The sequence below is a fragment of the Ilyonectria robusta genome, assembly GCF_021365365.1.
Source record: "Ilyonectria robusta strain PMI_751 chromosome Unknown BGZ61scaffold_21, whole genome shotgun sequence".
In the NCBI taxonomy this organism is placed as follows: Eukaryota; Fungi; Ascomycota; class Sordariomycetes; order Hypocreales; family Nectriaceae; genus Ilyonectria; species Ilyonectria robusta.
Genome location: NW_025764455.1, coordinates 96,817 through 113,228, shown reverse-complemented (window position 1 = coordinate 113,228; position 16,412 = coordinate 96,817). Strand labels below are relative to the sequence as shown.

Sequence of the window (16,412 nt, the reverse complement as noted above, 5' to 3'; positions counted from 1 at the left end):
AAGTGTGATGGTTAACTTGGAGAATTACTTCATGATGAGCAGATATTTTCAAGAGTCAGATGGAAACATTTTCAAATCCTAAAATAAGCGGAGATTTCAATCTTTTTCGCTATATCATTGTAGACACTAAGTATTTCAAGTAGGCAAGGGGTAAAGACTCGCCATACCGTTCAAGCAGTACTCCTCCGGCCACCCAAATGCTCCCAAACAATCTGAAAACCAGGAACGACGACAACGAGGAAACAACACAACCGAAGCCAACGATGGTATTAAGAACGACAGCAAAACACCATGCATGCTACTTTTCGCTCCCGAAAAAAAGGCAGACAGAAAAAAAATGCCTACCCTTGGTGACACCCGGTGTCGCCACCCCATCCCATCGTCCGCTGGACTACTTCCAACCCGGCCTGGACTCCTCTGGCAAAATCTCCGGCCCCCGGCGCATCGTACGCATCGTCGAGGTCAGCTTGGTACAGCGTTGCCTGGCGACGCCTGAGGATAGCTTGCTGAATGGGTCGACACCACAGCCTGTACCACTGCTCCTCGCTCAGGCAGGCGTACCGCATGACACCGCGCTCGTCGGGCACGCCCATGGGCCACTCGACGTACACCGTCTCGAACCACTTGGTGCCCAGGGCCAACCACGGCCACGAAAAGATCCACAGGAAGGTGAAGTAAAACACCAGCTCGATCCAGCGCGTCAGACGCCAGCGGTTGGCAGGGCAGTCGTTATAGATCTGCACACGGGAGTCGATGGTGGGGAAGTTGACGCTGAGATGGCCCTGGTAGTTGGTCGAGCGCACCAGGCTCTCAAGCTGGCCGCCGACGAGGGAAAAGTCCCATCCCGTGATGCGGCGCTCCAGCGTAAAGGCCTTGAGCGAGGCCGAGCTCTCGCAGTAGCGCTGGCACCACTGGTCGACTCTCGGGGTGCCGTCCTCGGGCGTGCCGCTCCCGCCGAAGCCCGGGGCGCGGGTTGGGAAGACGGTGCCGCGGCGGACCTTGTCGAAGTTCTTGGCGGCTTCCAGACGATGCCAGTCGCGGCGCAGGGCGTTGTCCTCGTACAGCAGCGGGGTCAGCTCGATCTGGACGTCAAAGTCGACAATCTCGCGGCGGTGGTCCTTGTCGCCCGACTTCTTGGTCTCGTAGTGGTGGCCGCGGACGCGCACAAACGGCCGCGGCGGCTCCACGGCAAGGCTGGCAATGTGCTGCTCCAGAAACGCCGGGTCGGTGTCCAGGCGGCGGTCGAGATAGTAGGCGGTGCTGGAGTCGGCGCTGTGCGAGAAGGGCTGCAGCGGGTAGCCGGGGCCGTGAGTGGGGAGCTCGGAGGGATAGGCGGACGAGTCGGCCGGCGCAGGGAAGCCGAGGCTCGGGTCCGTGGCGGAATACTCTGGCGGAGGCTCGTCGTGGCCGTCGTGATCGTCGTAACCGCTCTCCACGTCGCCTGGAGCCCGATCGCGGTAGCCAGCCTGCTGGGCCTCGTTGTCCGAGTACCGCGGGAGGGGCACCTGCGAGCCAACGGTACCGTAGGACATTGGACTGTCCGAGCCGCCTCGCGACGAGGGAGATGCCACGCCGCGGGGGTTGCTGTCGCTCATTTTCGCAGACATACGGATGCGAAGTGCCGCCTGTTGAGGACAAATGACCGACAAAATGGAGCCTCGCTTCCGTCACGAGAGTGGTGAGATGATGAGGTGTTGCGTAAGGTAAGGTAGGTAGGTGAGCTGCCCGCCTCAAAGTAGCGTGGTCGCTAGCCGAGCCCAGCACTGGAATGCGATAACCCAACAGAAGTGGCAGTGCGAGAAACTGAAGAGGAAATCCCCTCGAGACTTTGTCGGTGAGACGGAAAAGGACAAGTCGTCGATAAGGACCCAAATTCTCCGTTTTGTCCAGAGGACAGCTCAGCCTCTTCCCTGGCGCGTACCTAGACTTTTGCGTTGGTCGCTATTTCTGCCTACCTAGGTACCTAGCTACAGTGGTGTTCTGCCTGATGGACACAAGGTTTTGGGGGCTGAGCAGATGGAACCTGTGCTTCCCGTCCAATGCCGTCAACCTGAGACGTGGTCCCACCTTGCACCAAAATGCCAGCGATTCATGCTCTCCATTCACGCCTCCATTCATGCCCTCTAGCCGCCGAGCTCCAAGCCAGCTTCGACCGCCCACATCTTCTTCAATCGTAGTCAAGGCGCCTAACACCATCAGAATAACCCATAAATAAAATAATTTCCCATTCTTTTCCCCACTGAATCTACCCAAGACGAACCTTCCTCCATATCCTCAAACACTCTTGCAAGTCCATCGCCAGCGTGCCATCCAGCGCCGTAGACGTATCCTTGATCAGCGCGATCAACAGGGTTGCATGGGCAAACGTAGCCTTGTTGTCCACGATCTTCTGGTAGTCCGTTCTTTTCATTCCTCCCATGTCCGCCCAGCCCTTCCATACATCCAGCATGCTGCATATGCTGGAAGCATACTCGCCTTCAAGAACCATGCGATGCAACATGAAGCCCACAACTTCCTTGAGAGTCAATGACTCGCTCCATAAACCCTGGCCTTTGAGCCATCGTAGAGTGTGCTCCGCAACAAGCTTGGTGTCCCATTTCGGGCTTTGCAGGGCTTCCATCATACGCTGGTCGCGCCGTTGCTGGTCCTGCCTTGACTTGTCACGCACTACATTTGTCAGTAACCAGAACTCCAAGGATCAAATTTCGGGTAGGAAAACTCACTGTCTTGCATCCGTTGGTCCATCTCTCTGCGCATTCTATCTTTTACCGCTTGTTCCCGCTGCGCAGGGGCCATCCGTGCTTCCGCTGCCATGGCTGTGCGCTGCTCCTGGCTTCTCCTCGCAAACTGATCGAGGGAGGCTCCATAATCAGCGTGATTAGTCGCCCATTCAGGAGTCTCAGATTCGTCCACCATGCCTAGCAGAACCATGACACCACAGGGCACCGTCTCCTTCCTGGAAAAGAACAGAATTTCATCCGGAATCTTGTAGTTCCAGAGAATGGTTTGATGTGACGTTCCATAAGCTGTTGCGGCACTGGCGAACCACACGCCATCTGTTTTCCCCGTTCGGACGCGAATGTGCTCGATATACAGGCTGTCAAGTCTAACAGTGCTCTGAAGATGGTCTTCTTGCGTCAAGGCGGTGACGATCCCAGCCATCGATATTTGGCAGGTTATGGTTTTCTCGGAGTTGGAGCTGGTTTCATTCTCAATAGAGTCAACCTCGGCTGAGCCCTGCTTCTTGTAAAAGTCTCCATCACTGATCAATCCTTCCTCCGAAACCGCAGTCTTTGGTTGATCATCCTCTTCGACTTCGGCAGAACTCTGACCGGGCTCGGATTTCTTGGGATCCTGGGGCGGCGACGGCAGACGGACCCAATAGGGTGGCAGCTGTGAGTAGTCCCGTGTAATCCAGGAACTCGACCAAGCCACTGCAAGAGACAGGTTTCCATCTGAGTCATCCGACGGAGCAAGACTGAGTGCCTTTTCCCGTCCATCTGGGGACATCATCAATGAACAGCCTACCGGCGTCCATAGCCCTGTCGCTCGCAGCAGCTTCCAGCCATGGGGGTCTGGTACAGCGCCCAAGTCTAAGAGGTAACAGACCAATTCATCGAAAGCAATTTCCACCTGCGGCTGACGCACTTGATCGGCATACTCGACGCGTTGAGTCTTGAGGCCGATTGCATTGGTTCTCCAGTTGAAGGTTGTCCAGCTCCCGCCGGGGATCGAGCTAGGATGACGCGAAAGGGTCCAATACTCTGTTCGATTTTGAAACCTGTCCAAGGGCATCACTGCATACCGTGGAAGTTCAATCTCAATGACGCGGTTCACCACATCACTCCGGGTCAGCGCAGTTAGCCGACTACGCCGGAGCATACGCTTGATACGCGAAAGTGAGACAAGGGTCGCGAAGGTGTTATAGAGAATGGGAAGCACTGTGAATGCAGGTTAGGACGTTAGCGACTTGGCAAGTGGGGGAAATAGCGTACCTCCAAGCACGGCCAACGGCACACCGATGTAGGTGATGATATCCGTCGCCGACTTCCCATTATCAGCCATTTTGAAGACGCTGCGATAGACAATGGATGGAGCAAGGAATATGGAAAAAGGGGGGCTTGAAGCTCTACAACGCGACAATCCGCGACAGAGTAGACTAGTCTCATTCTAACTAGCGGTCGAAAGAAGCAAAGTGCGGCTGAATATCACGCGACCAATCACGTGGCAGTGTGCAACTTCTACGAGCAATTGTCAATGGCACTGTAGGAAAAAGATGAAAGAACTGCTATTTCGCATTGATAGGGTTTAGCAAGTGGTGGGGGATAAAGCAGGTACATACAGAGACTGTTTGTGGGGTTTCGACAACTTGGCAATAATAAGGCCGATAGTTAACCCATTTTTAAAGGCAGGCATATTCAATGATTCATCATCTAGCGTCATAGACATAGACAATTTTAGTCTCGGATTGGTGAAGGTAGTCATTAATCAGATTCTCTTTGAAAATCATTACTAGTTTGATTCCCGAGCATTCATAACCTCCTCTATGACGAATATGATACTTCTAAATGTTGAACGATATATTTCGTCTGTCTAGAAACTAGGGTTTAGTCGCATACTCTCTCTTGTCCACCAGGTAGCTGTCAAACCAAGAAACTGCCTGGTGAAAGGCTTGCTCCTTGGCAAACCGCTCCACCTTGACGTTGGGGTCGCCCCGGACGGAGAACCCATGCTCCACACCGGAGAATAGATTGATCTGGTAGTCCTGCTTGGTTCCGATGAGAATCTTCTCCGACTCGTGGCGCTTCTCCATGGGGAAGATGGTGTCCGTCTCTGCTGCCGCGATTGACAATGGCCCGGTGATGGCAGCCAGTTCCTCGGACTCGACAAACGAGGGGTGAGCGACGAATCCACACTCAATGCCGTCCTTGTAATGGCGGATGACATACTGATGCAACAGTTAGCTTCTGTGACACGTCTCACTGGTAAATTTCTATTAACCTTGGCACCGAAGCAGTATCCGGCAGCTCCAATACGCGTCACCCCACTATCCCTCAAGTATTTGATGCCGGAAACGATGATGGGATCAATAAACTCCTTCGTATGCGGGTTATCGCCGCTAGAGCCCCCCGCTAACCAGCTCATAATATCAAAGTTTTCCAGCATGTTCAAGGCAGCAGGGTCGCCGTTGAACAAGTCCAGGACAAGGCAAGTATAACCCTCTCTCGCATACGCGTCGGCCATGAGCATACTGTTCTGCCAGATACCGAGGATATCTGGCACGTACAGGAGGCCAACGCCATCATGGGCTTTTGAGGCGGAAGGAGAAGCCAGATAGGCCTGAATCCCGTTCTCAATGGTGATGAGCTTTCCTATCGGAGTTCCTCTGTTTGATGAGTGAGTGTGTGTGGTTTGTTTTGTGTAGAACGATTTCGCTTACTCGTGGAGGAATCCAGCTGCGCAGCATTGTCCAGGGGGATTAGAAGCCATGTTGAAAACGTTGATTAACCAGATCTCTACGATAACGCGGTGCTTTTTGCGATTGATTCAACAAGTGGAATCTTCAAGTTATCATCCCTATTTGGGCCAGATTCTAGCTCGCTGTGCTGCTCATCCCCATGCATTTGACCCGGACCGAGTCACCACATCCGCTATCGGGTAGGGACCCGCAGTCGAGGAACCTGGCCGACCAACAAGGATCGCGGCAATTGAAACCAGCCCCCGATCGCTCGTGGGCACTTTGCCTATCACGGGCAGTGGAGCGGCTGGCGTCGGACCCGATTGCAGAGTGGTACGCCGTCCAGAGAGGGTGGTACGCTGCAAGGTGGACGCTGTAGAGTGGTACACGTAGTAGAGTGGTACGCTGGGTGCGACGGCCTCTTATCAACTGGGAGCTTGACGCCTCTGGTAGCACACCCTTTGGTGCGCTATCCGACGTGCCTCTGCCGCGCACAGTGCTCGGCTAACGTACCCATGCGACAAAGCTGTGTCTGATAAGCCGATAACACCGGGTTTAGAGTCGCACGTCTCATCTCCATTTGGCTATCCATATCTGGCCTCGACGTTTATTTACAGCTTCATCATCACCATGCAATTGTAGCGTGTGCTCCAATTGAACCAACGAGCATTCACAATACCCAATCCACAATTCACAATTCACAATTCACAAGCCATCAACTCATCATGCTGTATGCAGACATCTCGCAACCCCCCGCGCGCCTCCCGCAGACGCAGCTCACCGAGCTGCAATCCGGCATGTCGCTGCTAGCCCCGCTTTCTCGGCGAGGCCATGGCCCTGGCATCATTCTCCTCACTGCTAACTCGACAGACCAGTTAAGCATTAAGGAGGGTGTTCCGTCCGCCTCCGTCAAATGGGCCGAGGAGGGATTCGCTGTTGTAGAAATTCAAGCAACAGCCCTTGCAGCAGGCACGGCCGTTCTGAAGACGGCGTTCAGCGCGCTCAAGGAGTGTGAGAAGTGTGACAAAACAGAGAAGATTGGACTTGTTGGTATGTCTCTGTAACTGTGTGTTCAATCGAACTTCATCTAACAGTCATCTTTAGCATATGATCCGGAGTTGTGGAGCCAGGTTGTCCCAGCTCTCCACTCAGTCCCTGAGATTTCAGGAGCCATCGTGTATGCCAACCATGGCTATGATCTAAAGCAAAGCCAAGCCTCTGTACCAGTTCTCATCCACCTGGCCGGGGACTCACCAGGCCTGCCCACACGAACCGCAGAGTTCACAGAATATTTCTACCCCTCTCTCTCATCCTTTAAATTCGCTACTCCTTTCACCACAGAATTCAACTACTCCGCCGAGGCCGTCTCTCACACCCGGAATTTGACTTTCCTCAAGCCCCTCGTTGATGGTCCGTACTTTGATCTTGAAGCAATTTGGGATGAGCACACTCACTATGAGTTCAACGACCGCTCGGTGGAGCACACAATGGCTACAATGGTCCAGGAGCCTTACGTGAACCACGTACCCACTGTGAGCAGCTCTGCGCCACCATTGTGTGGTTCCAGCATTAATTTGTTCTCTCCTAGATGACTGGTGGCATTGGCCGTGAACGGCTCAGCAACTTCTATCGCAGCCACTTCATTTTCCAGAACGCGGACGACACAGAACTCGAGTTAATCAGCCGAACCATCGGCATTGACCGGGTGATTGACGAGTTCATCTACAAGTGTACCCATGACAAGGCCATTGACTGGCTGTGAGTCTACCCAAACCGTATGTTTTCAAAGATTCCAGCTGACGGTGTCGATACAGAGTTCCTGGAATCCCGCCAACAGGAAAGTACCTTGAGATTCCCATGACGGCTGTCGTAAATATCCGCGGTGACCGGCTATATCACGAACATATCGCATGGGATCAGGGAAGCGTCCTCCGGCAGATGGGACTTATGCCCGAGTTTCTGCCATTTCCGTACCCGCTTCCAGACGGCCGGACTCCGGCACAGGGGAAGCAATTTGAATACAAAGTCCCAGTTGCAGGAGTGGAGACGGCAAATAAGATGAGAGAGAAGAATTCTACCGAGTCTAACGAAATGTTTGGGTTTGATGTACGAGAAACGGACCTTAGCTGAGAGAGCAGGTTGAAAGATTATGTTAGTTCGCCAGCTTCACGGTACGACAATGAGAACAAACACAGCATCGACAACGTAAGGGCAAGGTCGTTATATTCTTCATCCTAACGTGTATACATCTGAACACCCACCCACTTGGCAATCCAAACGCCGCCCCCTTTCCATGGAGGGCTACTTCCAAATAATACCAAATGAACATGAAGCTGAACTATTGCGATCAAAGCGCACGTAATCGAAGATCCAATAGTGCATAGCCCCCAGTCTCCACTCCTGGGAATCTATTCGAAAACGGGGTATAAGCCGAAAGAATACAAACCATGCCTGTCTCGTATCTGAGCGTCAGGCAGGCCATCATGATGCATCTTAGACACCACGGAACATGCGCACGACTAAGAACCACATAGCGCCGATGAACTTGAAGGCACTCAAACCCGCTACACTCCACAAGACGATGGTCATGTAAATGTTGGAGCGGGCTAGCTCGATATCGTCGTTATCTTTGTCGCCAGGGGTGATCTTGTCCAGACCAGCAGAACTCAAGACCACAGCCGCGAGGGCAAAGTTTGTAACCATCCAAATCAAAACGACGCCGGTTCGAACACCTCTGTAGTAGTCCATTTGCTTCTCCTGGAGATCGGAAGCGGTTGGCTCCTTTTTGACTTCGACGAATTTAGAGGCGAATAAGGTAACTTCTCTCTGGTACTGCGCATTTAAATCGCCCTCATCAGGGAGATCTGTTTTACCCGCTCCATCCTTTGTGCTGACCGAAGGGAGTTTCTCAACCTTGTCGTCACCCTTCGTACCCCATGAGACGTCATGGGTGTTGCAGAAGGCATAGACGTTGAGAACGTTGGTCCAGGTTGGGGTCAAGAGCATATACTGCACCAATGAGGTGAACATGTGCCAGGGATCGAACATGATGAGCGAGGCAATGAGCCAAATACCGTACGTCGACATGACGGAGATGATGAGCATGTAAAAGACTTTGTTCTTAAAGAGGTCGTCGATGTTGAACCCGCCATTCTTCTTCATGTCATCCCTGATGGTTATGACAGAGATATAAACGGCGGCGAATAGGAGATATCTGCCAGGTGTTAGCTTTCTGTGTACGGGAGGAATATTGCGTGTTCTTACATCATGAGTAACGCCCAGAAGTAGCACATGCTAAGGTAGAGCTTTCCAGATCCACCAGGCCGGTTTCCAAGTGAGAGAACGAAGCATGTGATCAAGAAAACGCCATAGAGCCATGTGAAGACGACGCCTAGGATCTCGCCGACCCTACCCAGGAGACTGTCGTCGCCCAAACTCGTTGTCAAAATCTTGAAGACCAGGAAGAAGTTGCCGATAGCAAACCAAGCGAAGATCATGTTGATGGTGTTGAAGACGAATTCGACGAAGAAAGCACATTTTCGCATGAAAGTGTGATCCGAGCGGAAGAAGTCGTAGAAGTGGACGATGGCGTAGATTGCAGCAAAGAAGGAACCGTTCAGCCAACGACGTCGCTGAAGAACAAGTTCCGTCACCGTATCGGGCACATCGGTCTCGCCGGTGGCAGACTTGACGTACTGAAGGATCCAATGACAGTTTCTCTTGGTGACCAGTTCGAAGCAGAGAATACGATCCTCGGCCAGGTACATGTTGGATTCGAAGAGACCTGCCTCACCTCCACCGTGGAGCGTTTCACCAAGGAAATACTTCTCCAAGGGGCCTTGTCCATTCTTGTCGTTTTGCAAGGCGACATATCGGTAAGCAGAAAATGCACCGGGCAAAACGGAAATGAAGCCGAAGGCAGACTCCAGAGGCTTGTCAAGAATGTTGCTCATCTTGTACTCGAAGTTTTGAGCTGCAACAATGGGGTTCAATAGCAACTTACCACCCGTACCCAACATGGCCTTGATTTCACCGCAGGCACCACCACACATGGGCTCTAGGTCAAACGCCTTCCAGAGATGGTAGATGGAGTTGCCACCTGGTCGGGTACCAGCATCAAGCAGGACGCAAATGTTGGGGTCGAGAACCCGACCAAAGGCTGAGAAGAACCATCTGTGAGAGTTAATCTTCTTGGCGTTCTTCTCCTTGAGACAGAAGAGGATCTGGACCGGCTGCCGTCGGTGGACGAGCGAAACCACGTCATTCTTGAGCTGCAGATGGGTTTGGGTAGTGTATTCGTAAATGTGTGCCGTCACATCCTTGTCGTTAACCTTTTGCTTCGCGATACCCTCCTGATAGACACCCATGCCGGCCAACAGAGCCCTAGTTCGAGGGTTGATCTTAGCACGGCCATCGCTGACGACGCAAACAACGATCTTCTTCCAGGCATCCTTGCCCCACGTCTTGCTGTTGGGGCGGTTGCACATGTACTCGACGTTTTTGAAGACACCAATCATGGTTCGGGCAAAGAGAACATCGTCTTCGTTGTACATGGTAACAACGATGAACAACTCGGTGTGACGGGGCTTACTAAAGAGCTTCTGTCGCAGGGTGAAGTTGTCGTCGTAGAAGTTGTTGGGGTCACAGGTCGCCGCCGTGTATCTCATATGCGTGAACTCGTCGCGCTCGCCGTGGGGGTTCTGTTGGAGCAAAACTGGTGGAACCGGGCAGTCGAGAACCAAGTTACCTCGGTAGAGAAGCACCTGCTTGACTGTCTTCCATCGCTTAATGCCTCCGCCTGGAGGTGCCGGCGTTGGCTGGTCTTGATATTGCTCAGTGGGCGCATCGGACTCTTGGTGAGTCAACATTGGCCGACGGTCATCGTAATCGTAACCCTGATCGTAACCCTCCTGGGGATGCGGCTCATAGGGTTGGTTGTAGTATCCGTCGTGGTGCGCTTCGGGGTTCACGGAGTAATCGCTGTGGCCGTAGCTCGATACGTTATCGACCGAGTGCTATGAGAAGTTGTTAGCTCATTAGCTGATTACTGCGCCTGGATGGCGCAAGGAAGGATTGCGGCCAACACCGCAAGAGGGCAGATGTACGCACTGCCGCATTGAGATTTAGGTGGTCGCTTGGCGTACCGAGCCGGTGCGGGTCGTTGACGGCGGGCATATCAATGTGAGATTGTGACGGCTGTTGATGGCCGTAAGGGTTGTCGTCGAGTTGATAGCCATGTTGAAGAGGGTTCCCCGGTGAGGGGGTCCTGTAAGCTCCCCGACGCTGGTCCATCGGATCGTTATAGTAATCGTCGTCTGCGCAAGTAGGATGTTAGATCTCGATTGAACAAGTAGAAGTTCGTCGCAGGTGGAGGAGAGCGGGTAGGTCGTTCTTAGTCGGGACTCCGCCACAATGGTTCGCGTCGCGCACACACAAGCCTGGTCGAACCTGCGCCAGAAGCTTTTCTCAGGACAAAGACGAGGTGCGGGAGGGAGGCGAAGGCAAAGAGGCAAGACTGCGCCGCCCAGAAACAGAGCGCAGGCAAATCGCAGTCTGAAGCAAACAACCAGGGGCGTGTGCTCAAGAGTGGAGGGGTCTCATCGGGGGCAGAGGATGGGAAAGGGGGGCCAGATGACGACGGAAGGGGTCACGGGGGACGTCGTGGACTTGCCTAAGCGATTATACGACATGGCTGCTGGAGTTTATGCGCACCCAAAGGCGCTGCTTCAACGAATGATGTGTGGTTGGTGTGGGCTAAGAGTCTGAGACTCTGCTGACGTCGAGTCGAGAGAGAGGACGCTCGGTGGTTGCCAGGTTGCCAGGTTGCTAGGAGCAAGGACCCGCGCTGTCGTATCGAGCGTTGTTGACGTCGCGCCAAAAATGCTGGGCGACAAAGAAAGCGGGAGCCTGCGGGAGCCGCAATGCGCTGGTGATTCACTGCGGGCCTCGGACAAAGGAGCTGCGTGCGCTGGATTGCAGAATCGCAGAATCGCAACAACAAAGACACGGCGGCCGAGGCAGCGACAGAAGCAAACGGCGAGACGGGATGGATGCAGAGCGGAAAGACGGCTTGGAGGACGGAGGCCGAGCTGCGGTTTCAAGCTGATGAAAACGTTACAGAAGGCCCGCGGCGTTGCGCTAGGGGATTGGCGCTGGGGGGGCGAAGCTGGGTGGTTCCGGCAAGTTCAGTGGCTCAGTGGCCCAGCGACCCTGTGCGAGGGGTGTGGGAGGCGGGAAGGATGCGCGGCGGGAGATGGCAATTAAATTCCAGGGAACAGGCTTGGCGACACGGCTCCCTGTTTCAGACGCTGGCTCGGATGATCACCACCCTGTGCCCACTTGTCTATTTGCGAATGCTGCCAATGCAAGGGCCGTGAGGGCGATTCCCGCGAGTTTGGCCTGGGTCCGTTCGGGTGATGATGTGCGCGTTGGGCGGGCGAGTGTGACGTCGCTCGGGTCGGTCGCTAGCACTCGCAGGCCGGGGGTGGCTCAGTGCTCGGAAAGTCGGCGCCGCGGGGGGGTTGCCTGGACACGGGGGCGATGTTCCCTGCAATCAGTGCCAAATGCCCAGGGCTCGGGCTGGCGACTGGGGATGGGGAAACGAGGACGGACGGCGAGGGTTAAGGAAGAGGGAGAAAAAGAGGAAGAAGGGAGGAGGCCACGATAGATACCTCTGAGGGCACTGTAGTAATATTGCTTTCGCCTTGCCTCACCATTCCCCGTTCCCCGAGCATCAGCAGTAAGCCTCCTCCATCAGCCCAGCAAGCCATCGCCTACAATAGCTCGGCCCAGCTCAGGCCTAGTCCCCGGCCGAGCCCCAACAAGACCTCCAGCCTAGCCGAGTCCAGCCAAGCCAGTCCGCCAGCTTCAAGTCAGGTAAGGCGTTCTGGCAGTTCGCCAATCGCCCAGTGGACTCGTCTGCACTTCGGGCTCCCATCCGTCCAATGGTCGCGCACTGGGTTCTGGGCGTAGTGTCATCGGGCTTATCAGGTCCTCTTGCCGGTCATCCTGCCCTCAGATCCTGCCGTGAGGGAGAGGTCAAACAGGTCAGCGAGCTGCGAGTGTGGTCCAAAAATAACGACGAGTCGATAATGCCGCCACAATTCTCGCTCGGGTAACTGCGCCACGAGTATGCGAACGCGTCAACCACTCTGGCAAATGGACAAACCCGCCACGTCGGAACATTTGGTCTCCATCCCAACCTTGTTCTCTTGAATCATTGCTTTATTAAGAATTGCTTCGCGTACTCCATATGTGTCTCTAATAGGGTTCATCAATAGTCAGCTGTCCACGCAGAGGCGAGTTTACCTTACTCCTTCCAATCCCATCCCATTTAGATCTAGCCATACTCACGGCCCCACGCAATCCCATGTCCGTATTTGATCATGTCCACCCTCTGTCAGCTCAGTAAATGACGAAAAAGTCTTCCCTCACTTCTCATAATCTTCCTAATATGGGTGTTTAGATGGAATGCGTACCTGGTATAGTGCTAGTATAGTGCTATAGTAAGATGTATGTGCCCTGGGCTGACTGCCGTGCGACCCCACCTCACCCATCCGTTGCCCCAGCAAGAAACAAAAAAGAACGAATGGGAATGGCACGCATCATTCCGCCCTGGCATTGACCGCTGTCCGTTCTTTTCCCGCTGCGTGACCAAACGCCTCGTTGTCTTGGTGTTGCGGCAACACGGCATCTAGAACCTCTTGGCTGAGTCTTGTTGTCCAGCAGGGACAGCCGGATTCACTCGAGGGTGTGCAGGCCTCATAAACCCACCTCTTCCGCCAAATCCCATCAATATCCCACCAATGTTCCACCAACATCAGTGGCGTTGAATCGTTGAATCAAAGCTGGTGGATCACACTTTAAGGCCACGGCTTACCGCCACGCGCTTCGTTGCCGCCCTTAAGGTTTCCTAGCTTCCGGAATCTTCAACCTCGCCCTAAAATCTCAAGATGCCACCACACACTGGGACGGTTACTGCACCCAGCGACTCAATCCAAATGGCGCGGGGAATGGCGTCTGATTGGTGACTCTTCCGACCACAGGACCACTTCTCGCACTTGCATCCTTCAGGGATGCTGGAGCCATGTGACGGTCCGCCCATACGCGGAGGTTGTGCAACCTCCCAACACCGACTTGGGGCGGATTTATCTGTCCCAGTAGCTTCAGGATTTCTTCCGCGGGCACAGATCTGATTTCATGAAATATTCCCAGGCCGTGGCTTGGTACAAGCGTCGGAAACAGCCAATCAATGTCATAGATTGTCCATCCCAGGCCCATCCATCTGCACCTCCATCACAATCTGCCTCCTCATCTGCATCTGCATCTTCAGCCAGCTCCCCACAGAGGCGGTTGCAAATGCCTTGCTACTTGCCCACCATGTTGGTAGACCAACTCTATCCGCGCATTCATCCATCCCCCATGTTCAACTCATTTCCACCATTTTTGTCCTCCGTGCCACCTGGATAAGATCGTCCCATCACAGCTCGCTGGTGGCAGCGTCACGGCCCACCAAGTGCATCCCACTGGTCGAGGCCAATGCACTCGCAGAATTAGACGTTTTGAGTATGCGATTAGCTTCGCGCCCCCCCAGCAAAAATCTATCAGCTCCTGCACTTCAGGCTCTTGGTATTTTTATCCCCATATCATGGCCAATAAGGCGCTGCCCACCCCTGGAACTGCCGGACGCCATCCATCCTGGGTATTTCACCCGCAGCAGCTCTTGCCGCCCCCAGTCAGACTATACCATACTGGACCGCCAGCTGAAAGCTTGGGAAGCATCAAGAGACGGCCTAATGATTGCCCGCATGAAGGAGAATCTTACGAACGGTCCCCAGGGACTCTTTAAGTCGTCCACTCCCGCCATTGTTGTGGTGCTTTACTTCTCCTCCGTAGCTTCTTGTTGCCCTGGACCTTTATGGTAACAACTACCTTTCCTCAACATCAACTCTTGCAATATTGGTGAAAGACCAAGTCCAGCGAAAATGGCTCGCCTACTACCCCTCTTCTCAACCCTACTGCTTCTCTTGCAGTCCTCTGTGAGGGCTGTTGAGACAGTTACTATCTCAAGTCTCCTCGACAATGTTGGCCATACCTGTGTTAGCAAATGTCTGTACTACACCATCTTCTCCGACTTGGGTGGGGCTATGGGCTGTGAGGACCCCTACGATAACAACTGCTATTGCGCAACGGCCTCAGCGTCTGCATCCGTCGCAGACGGCTGGATGTCCAAATGCGCGTCGTCTACCTGTGGAAGGGGCGATCTCACCCTCGATCTCAGTTCCATGCAGTCTATCTACGCATCCTACTGCATGGGCGCCGGATATACACAGCCCGGTGCCACAGACTGGTATAATCCTGCTGAGGCGACTACAGAAGCGGAGCCTTCCTCTACGGAGAGTAGCGGCAGCGACAATGCAGAGCCGAGCCGCACGGCTGACTCTGGCTCTGCGGAGACGACGACCCAGGTGACGATTGTTACCCAAACCACCGAGGGAGGCGCGGGGGCCACCAAGTCGCTGGGTAAGTTCATGCTGCTCATGGCGACGGTGCCTTTGCTTTTGCTCCAGGTACTGTGCCTGTGTCTTTAATGGGGCGTGATGATGCTAACTGGTGGTGATTCTAGTAATCGTTCAAGTAACATCGACCATGTATGTGGACTCGGATGGCAATCCCTCGAGCCTTAACATAAACGATTCGGGCGACAACTCCGCTGTGAAGATCGGTGTGGGTGTTGCAGTCCCCGTGGTGGCTATTCTAGGCGCGGCGCTGGCATGGTGGTTCTGGAGGAGACGCCGCAATACGAAGTTTGCTCCGAGCACCCAGCCGTCCGAAGAGAGCGGCACAAATGGTATCTCCACTGCACCCCCTCCGATGAGTGCCGCTCCTGTTGTCCGAAAACCCGTGGGTAGCTCTGTTGTCTCCCCAGTCTCCTCCACCGTCTCTCCTGTCTCGAAAACCACCGAACTCTCTGGCGATGGCGTCAAGCGCGAGCTTGGCGGCCAAGAAGTCCACCCGCTCCCCAACGTAACACCAAGTCCCCCAGTCGCGGTCCCAGGACACCACGAGGTCAGAGGCGATACCGCCTGGCGTCCGGAGATGGGTGGAGAAAGCCCACGCGTGGAGGTTTCTGGAGACAGCCGGCCGCCTGAGTTGCATGGGCAATCTCAGAGCCCTCCACCCGTCTACATGCACGAATCTCCATACCAGCCAGCTCAGCGGTGGGAACTACCAGACAACTCACGGCAATCATAAGGGGGGGAGGCTTGTGAAGGTGGATTAATTAGGTCACTTTTGTTCATTTATACTCCCCTTTAACCTTGGCCAACACAGAGTTGGCCCTTTTATTTTTCCTTGATAGTACAAGATCATCATGGCGAATTGGAGTATGAGCAGATGTGTCGATTATCGAAAGTCAGCTACTTCATTGTGTTGCGTCTTTTTCAACGACTTTCTTTACTTATTAGTTACCATTCTTAAGCAATCAGCTTTACATCCCCAAAAAAGTCCAACACACTATTGAGAAGATTTTCCACACCTCGTTTTAGACGTCAAGAGATTCTAGGGGCAAAGTACTCGCAATTGAATGAATTGACCAGTCCGTCGGAATTGCATAGGTGGTATCCCCTCATGGTTCATCCAGGATCCAAAACAAAAGGCTGTTGCACTTATCCAAAGTAACCCGAAGGTCACGTATTACAGACGTCTTGTATGTAAAGCAATCGAGGAATACGATTCGTATAACACGATGAAAGAAACTTATCATCACGTTCAGGGTCCAACACACACATGCATGCAAGCATGCCTCGGAGAATTCATCCGTGAAGGGAAACTGGCCCCAGCATGATTAAAGCCGATACGCACGGACCAGAAGCCCACGCTGTTCCTGCATTCCAAGCGAGAAGCATCAAAAAGATGCACCACGAACGAGAATCCGTATAATTGAAGCAAGTCA

General features: G+C 53.8%; 6 protein-coding genes across 6 annotated transcripts; 2 read left to right on the top strand and 4 right to left on the bottom strand.

The window, feature by feature from the left end:
• Positions 1 to 341: 341 nt before the first annotated feature.
• BGZ61DRAFT_497173 (uncharacterized protein) lies at positions 342 to 1,607 on the bottom strand (the record flags this gene model as incomplete). The annotated part of the gene is made up of 2 exons (XM_046251117.1): positions 342 to 1,286; positions 1,437 to 1,607. 2 exons carry the CDS (start codon positions 1,605 to 1,607, stop codon positions 342 to 344), a joined length of 1,116 nt encoding a protein of 371 aa, XP_046099519.1.
• Positions 1,608 to 2,245: 638 nt separating this feature from the next.
• BGZ61DRAFT_497172 (uncharacterized protein) lies at positions 2,246 to 4,065 on the bottom strand (the record flags this gene model as incomplete). The annotated part of the gene is made up of 3 exons (XM_046251116.1): positions 2,246 to 2,667; positions 2,724 to 3,941; positions 3,996 to 4,065. 3 exons carry the CDS (start codon positions 4,063 to 4,065, stop codon positions 2,246 to 2,248), a joined length of 1,710 nt encoding a protein of 569 aa, XP_046099518.1.
• Positions 4,066 to 4,462: 397 nt separating this feature from the next.
• Positions 4,463 to 5,667, bottom strand: BGZ61DRAFT_427543 (dienelactone hydrolase). Its single transcript, XM_046243706.1, has 3 exons — positions 5,441 to 5,667; positions 5,002 to 5,386; positions 4,463 to 4,948 (listed from the first exon to the last, which is right to left on the bottom strand). The coding sequence occupies exons 1-3, from the start codon at positions 5,488 to 5,490 to the stop codon at positions 4,601 to 4,603; spliced, it is 783 nt and encodes a 260-aa protein (XP_046099517.1). The 5' UTR covers positions 5,491 to 5,667; the 3' UTR covers positions 4,463 to 4,600.
• Positions 5,668 to 6,183: 516 nt separating this feature from the next.
• Positions 6,184 to 7,588, top strand: BGZ61DRAFT_497170 (uncharacterized protein; the record flags this gene model as incomplete). Its single annotated transcript, XM_046251115.1, has 4 exons — positions 6,184 to 6,508; positions 6,563 to 6,990; positions 7,047 to 7,216; positions 7,273 to 7,588. The coding sequence occupies 4 exons, from the start codon at positions 6,184 to 6,186 to the stop codon at positions 7,586 to 7,588; spliced, it is 1,239 nt and encodes a 412-aa protein (XP_046099516.1).
• A 363-nt stretch (positions 7,589 to 7,951) lies between these two features.
• On the bottom strand, positions 7,952 to 10,750 carry BGZ61DRAFT_361853 (chitin synthase-domain-containing protein; the record flags this gene model as incomplete). The annotated part of the gene is made up of 3 exons (XM_046241303.1): positions 7,952 to 8,672; positions 8,723 to 10,473; positions 10,568 to 10,750. The coding sequence occupies 3 exons, from the start codon at positions 10,748 to 10,750 to the stop codon at positions 7,952 to 7,954; spliced, it is 2,655 nt and encodes an 884-aa protein (XP_046099515.1).
• A 3,340-nt stretch (positions 10,751 to 14,090) lies between these two features.
• Positions 14,091 to 15,970, top strand: BGZ61DRAFT_101490 (uncharacterized protein). The gene is made up of 2 exons (XM_046236828.1): positions 14,091 to 14,980; positions 15,084 to 15,970. The coding sequence occupies exons 1-2, from the start codon at positions 14,443 to 14,445 to the stop codon at positions 15,710 to 15,712; spliced, it is 1,167 nt and encodes a 388-aa protein (XP_046099514.1). The 5' UTR covers positions 14,091 to 14,442; the 3' UTR covers positions 15,713 to 15,970.
• The last annotated feature ends 442 nt before the right edge of the window (positions 15,971 to 16,412 follow it).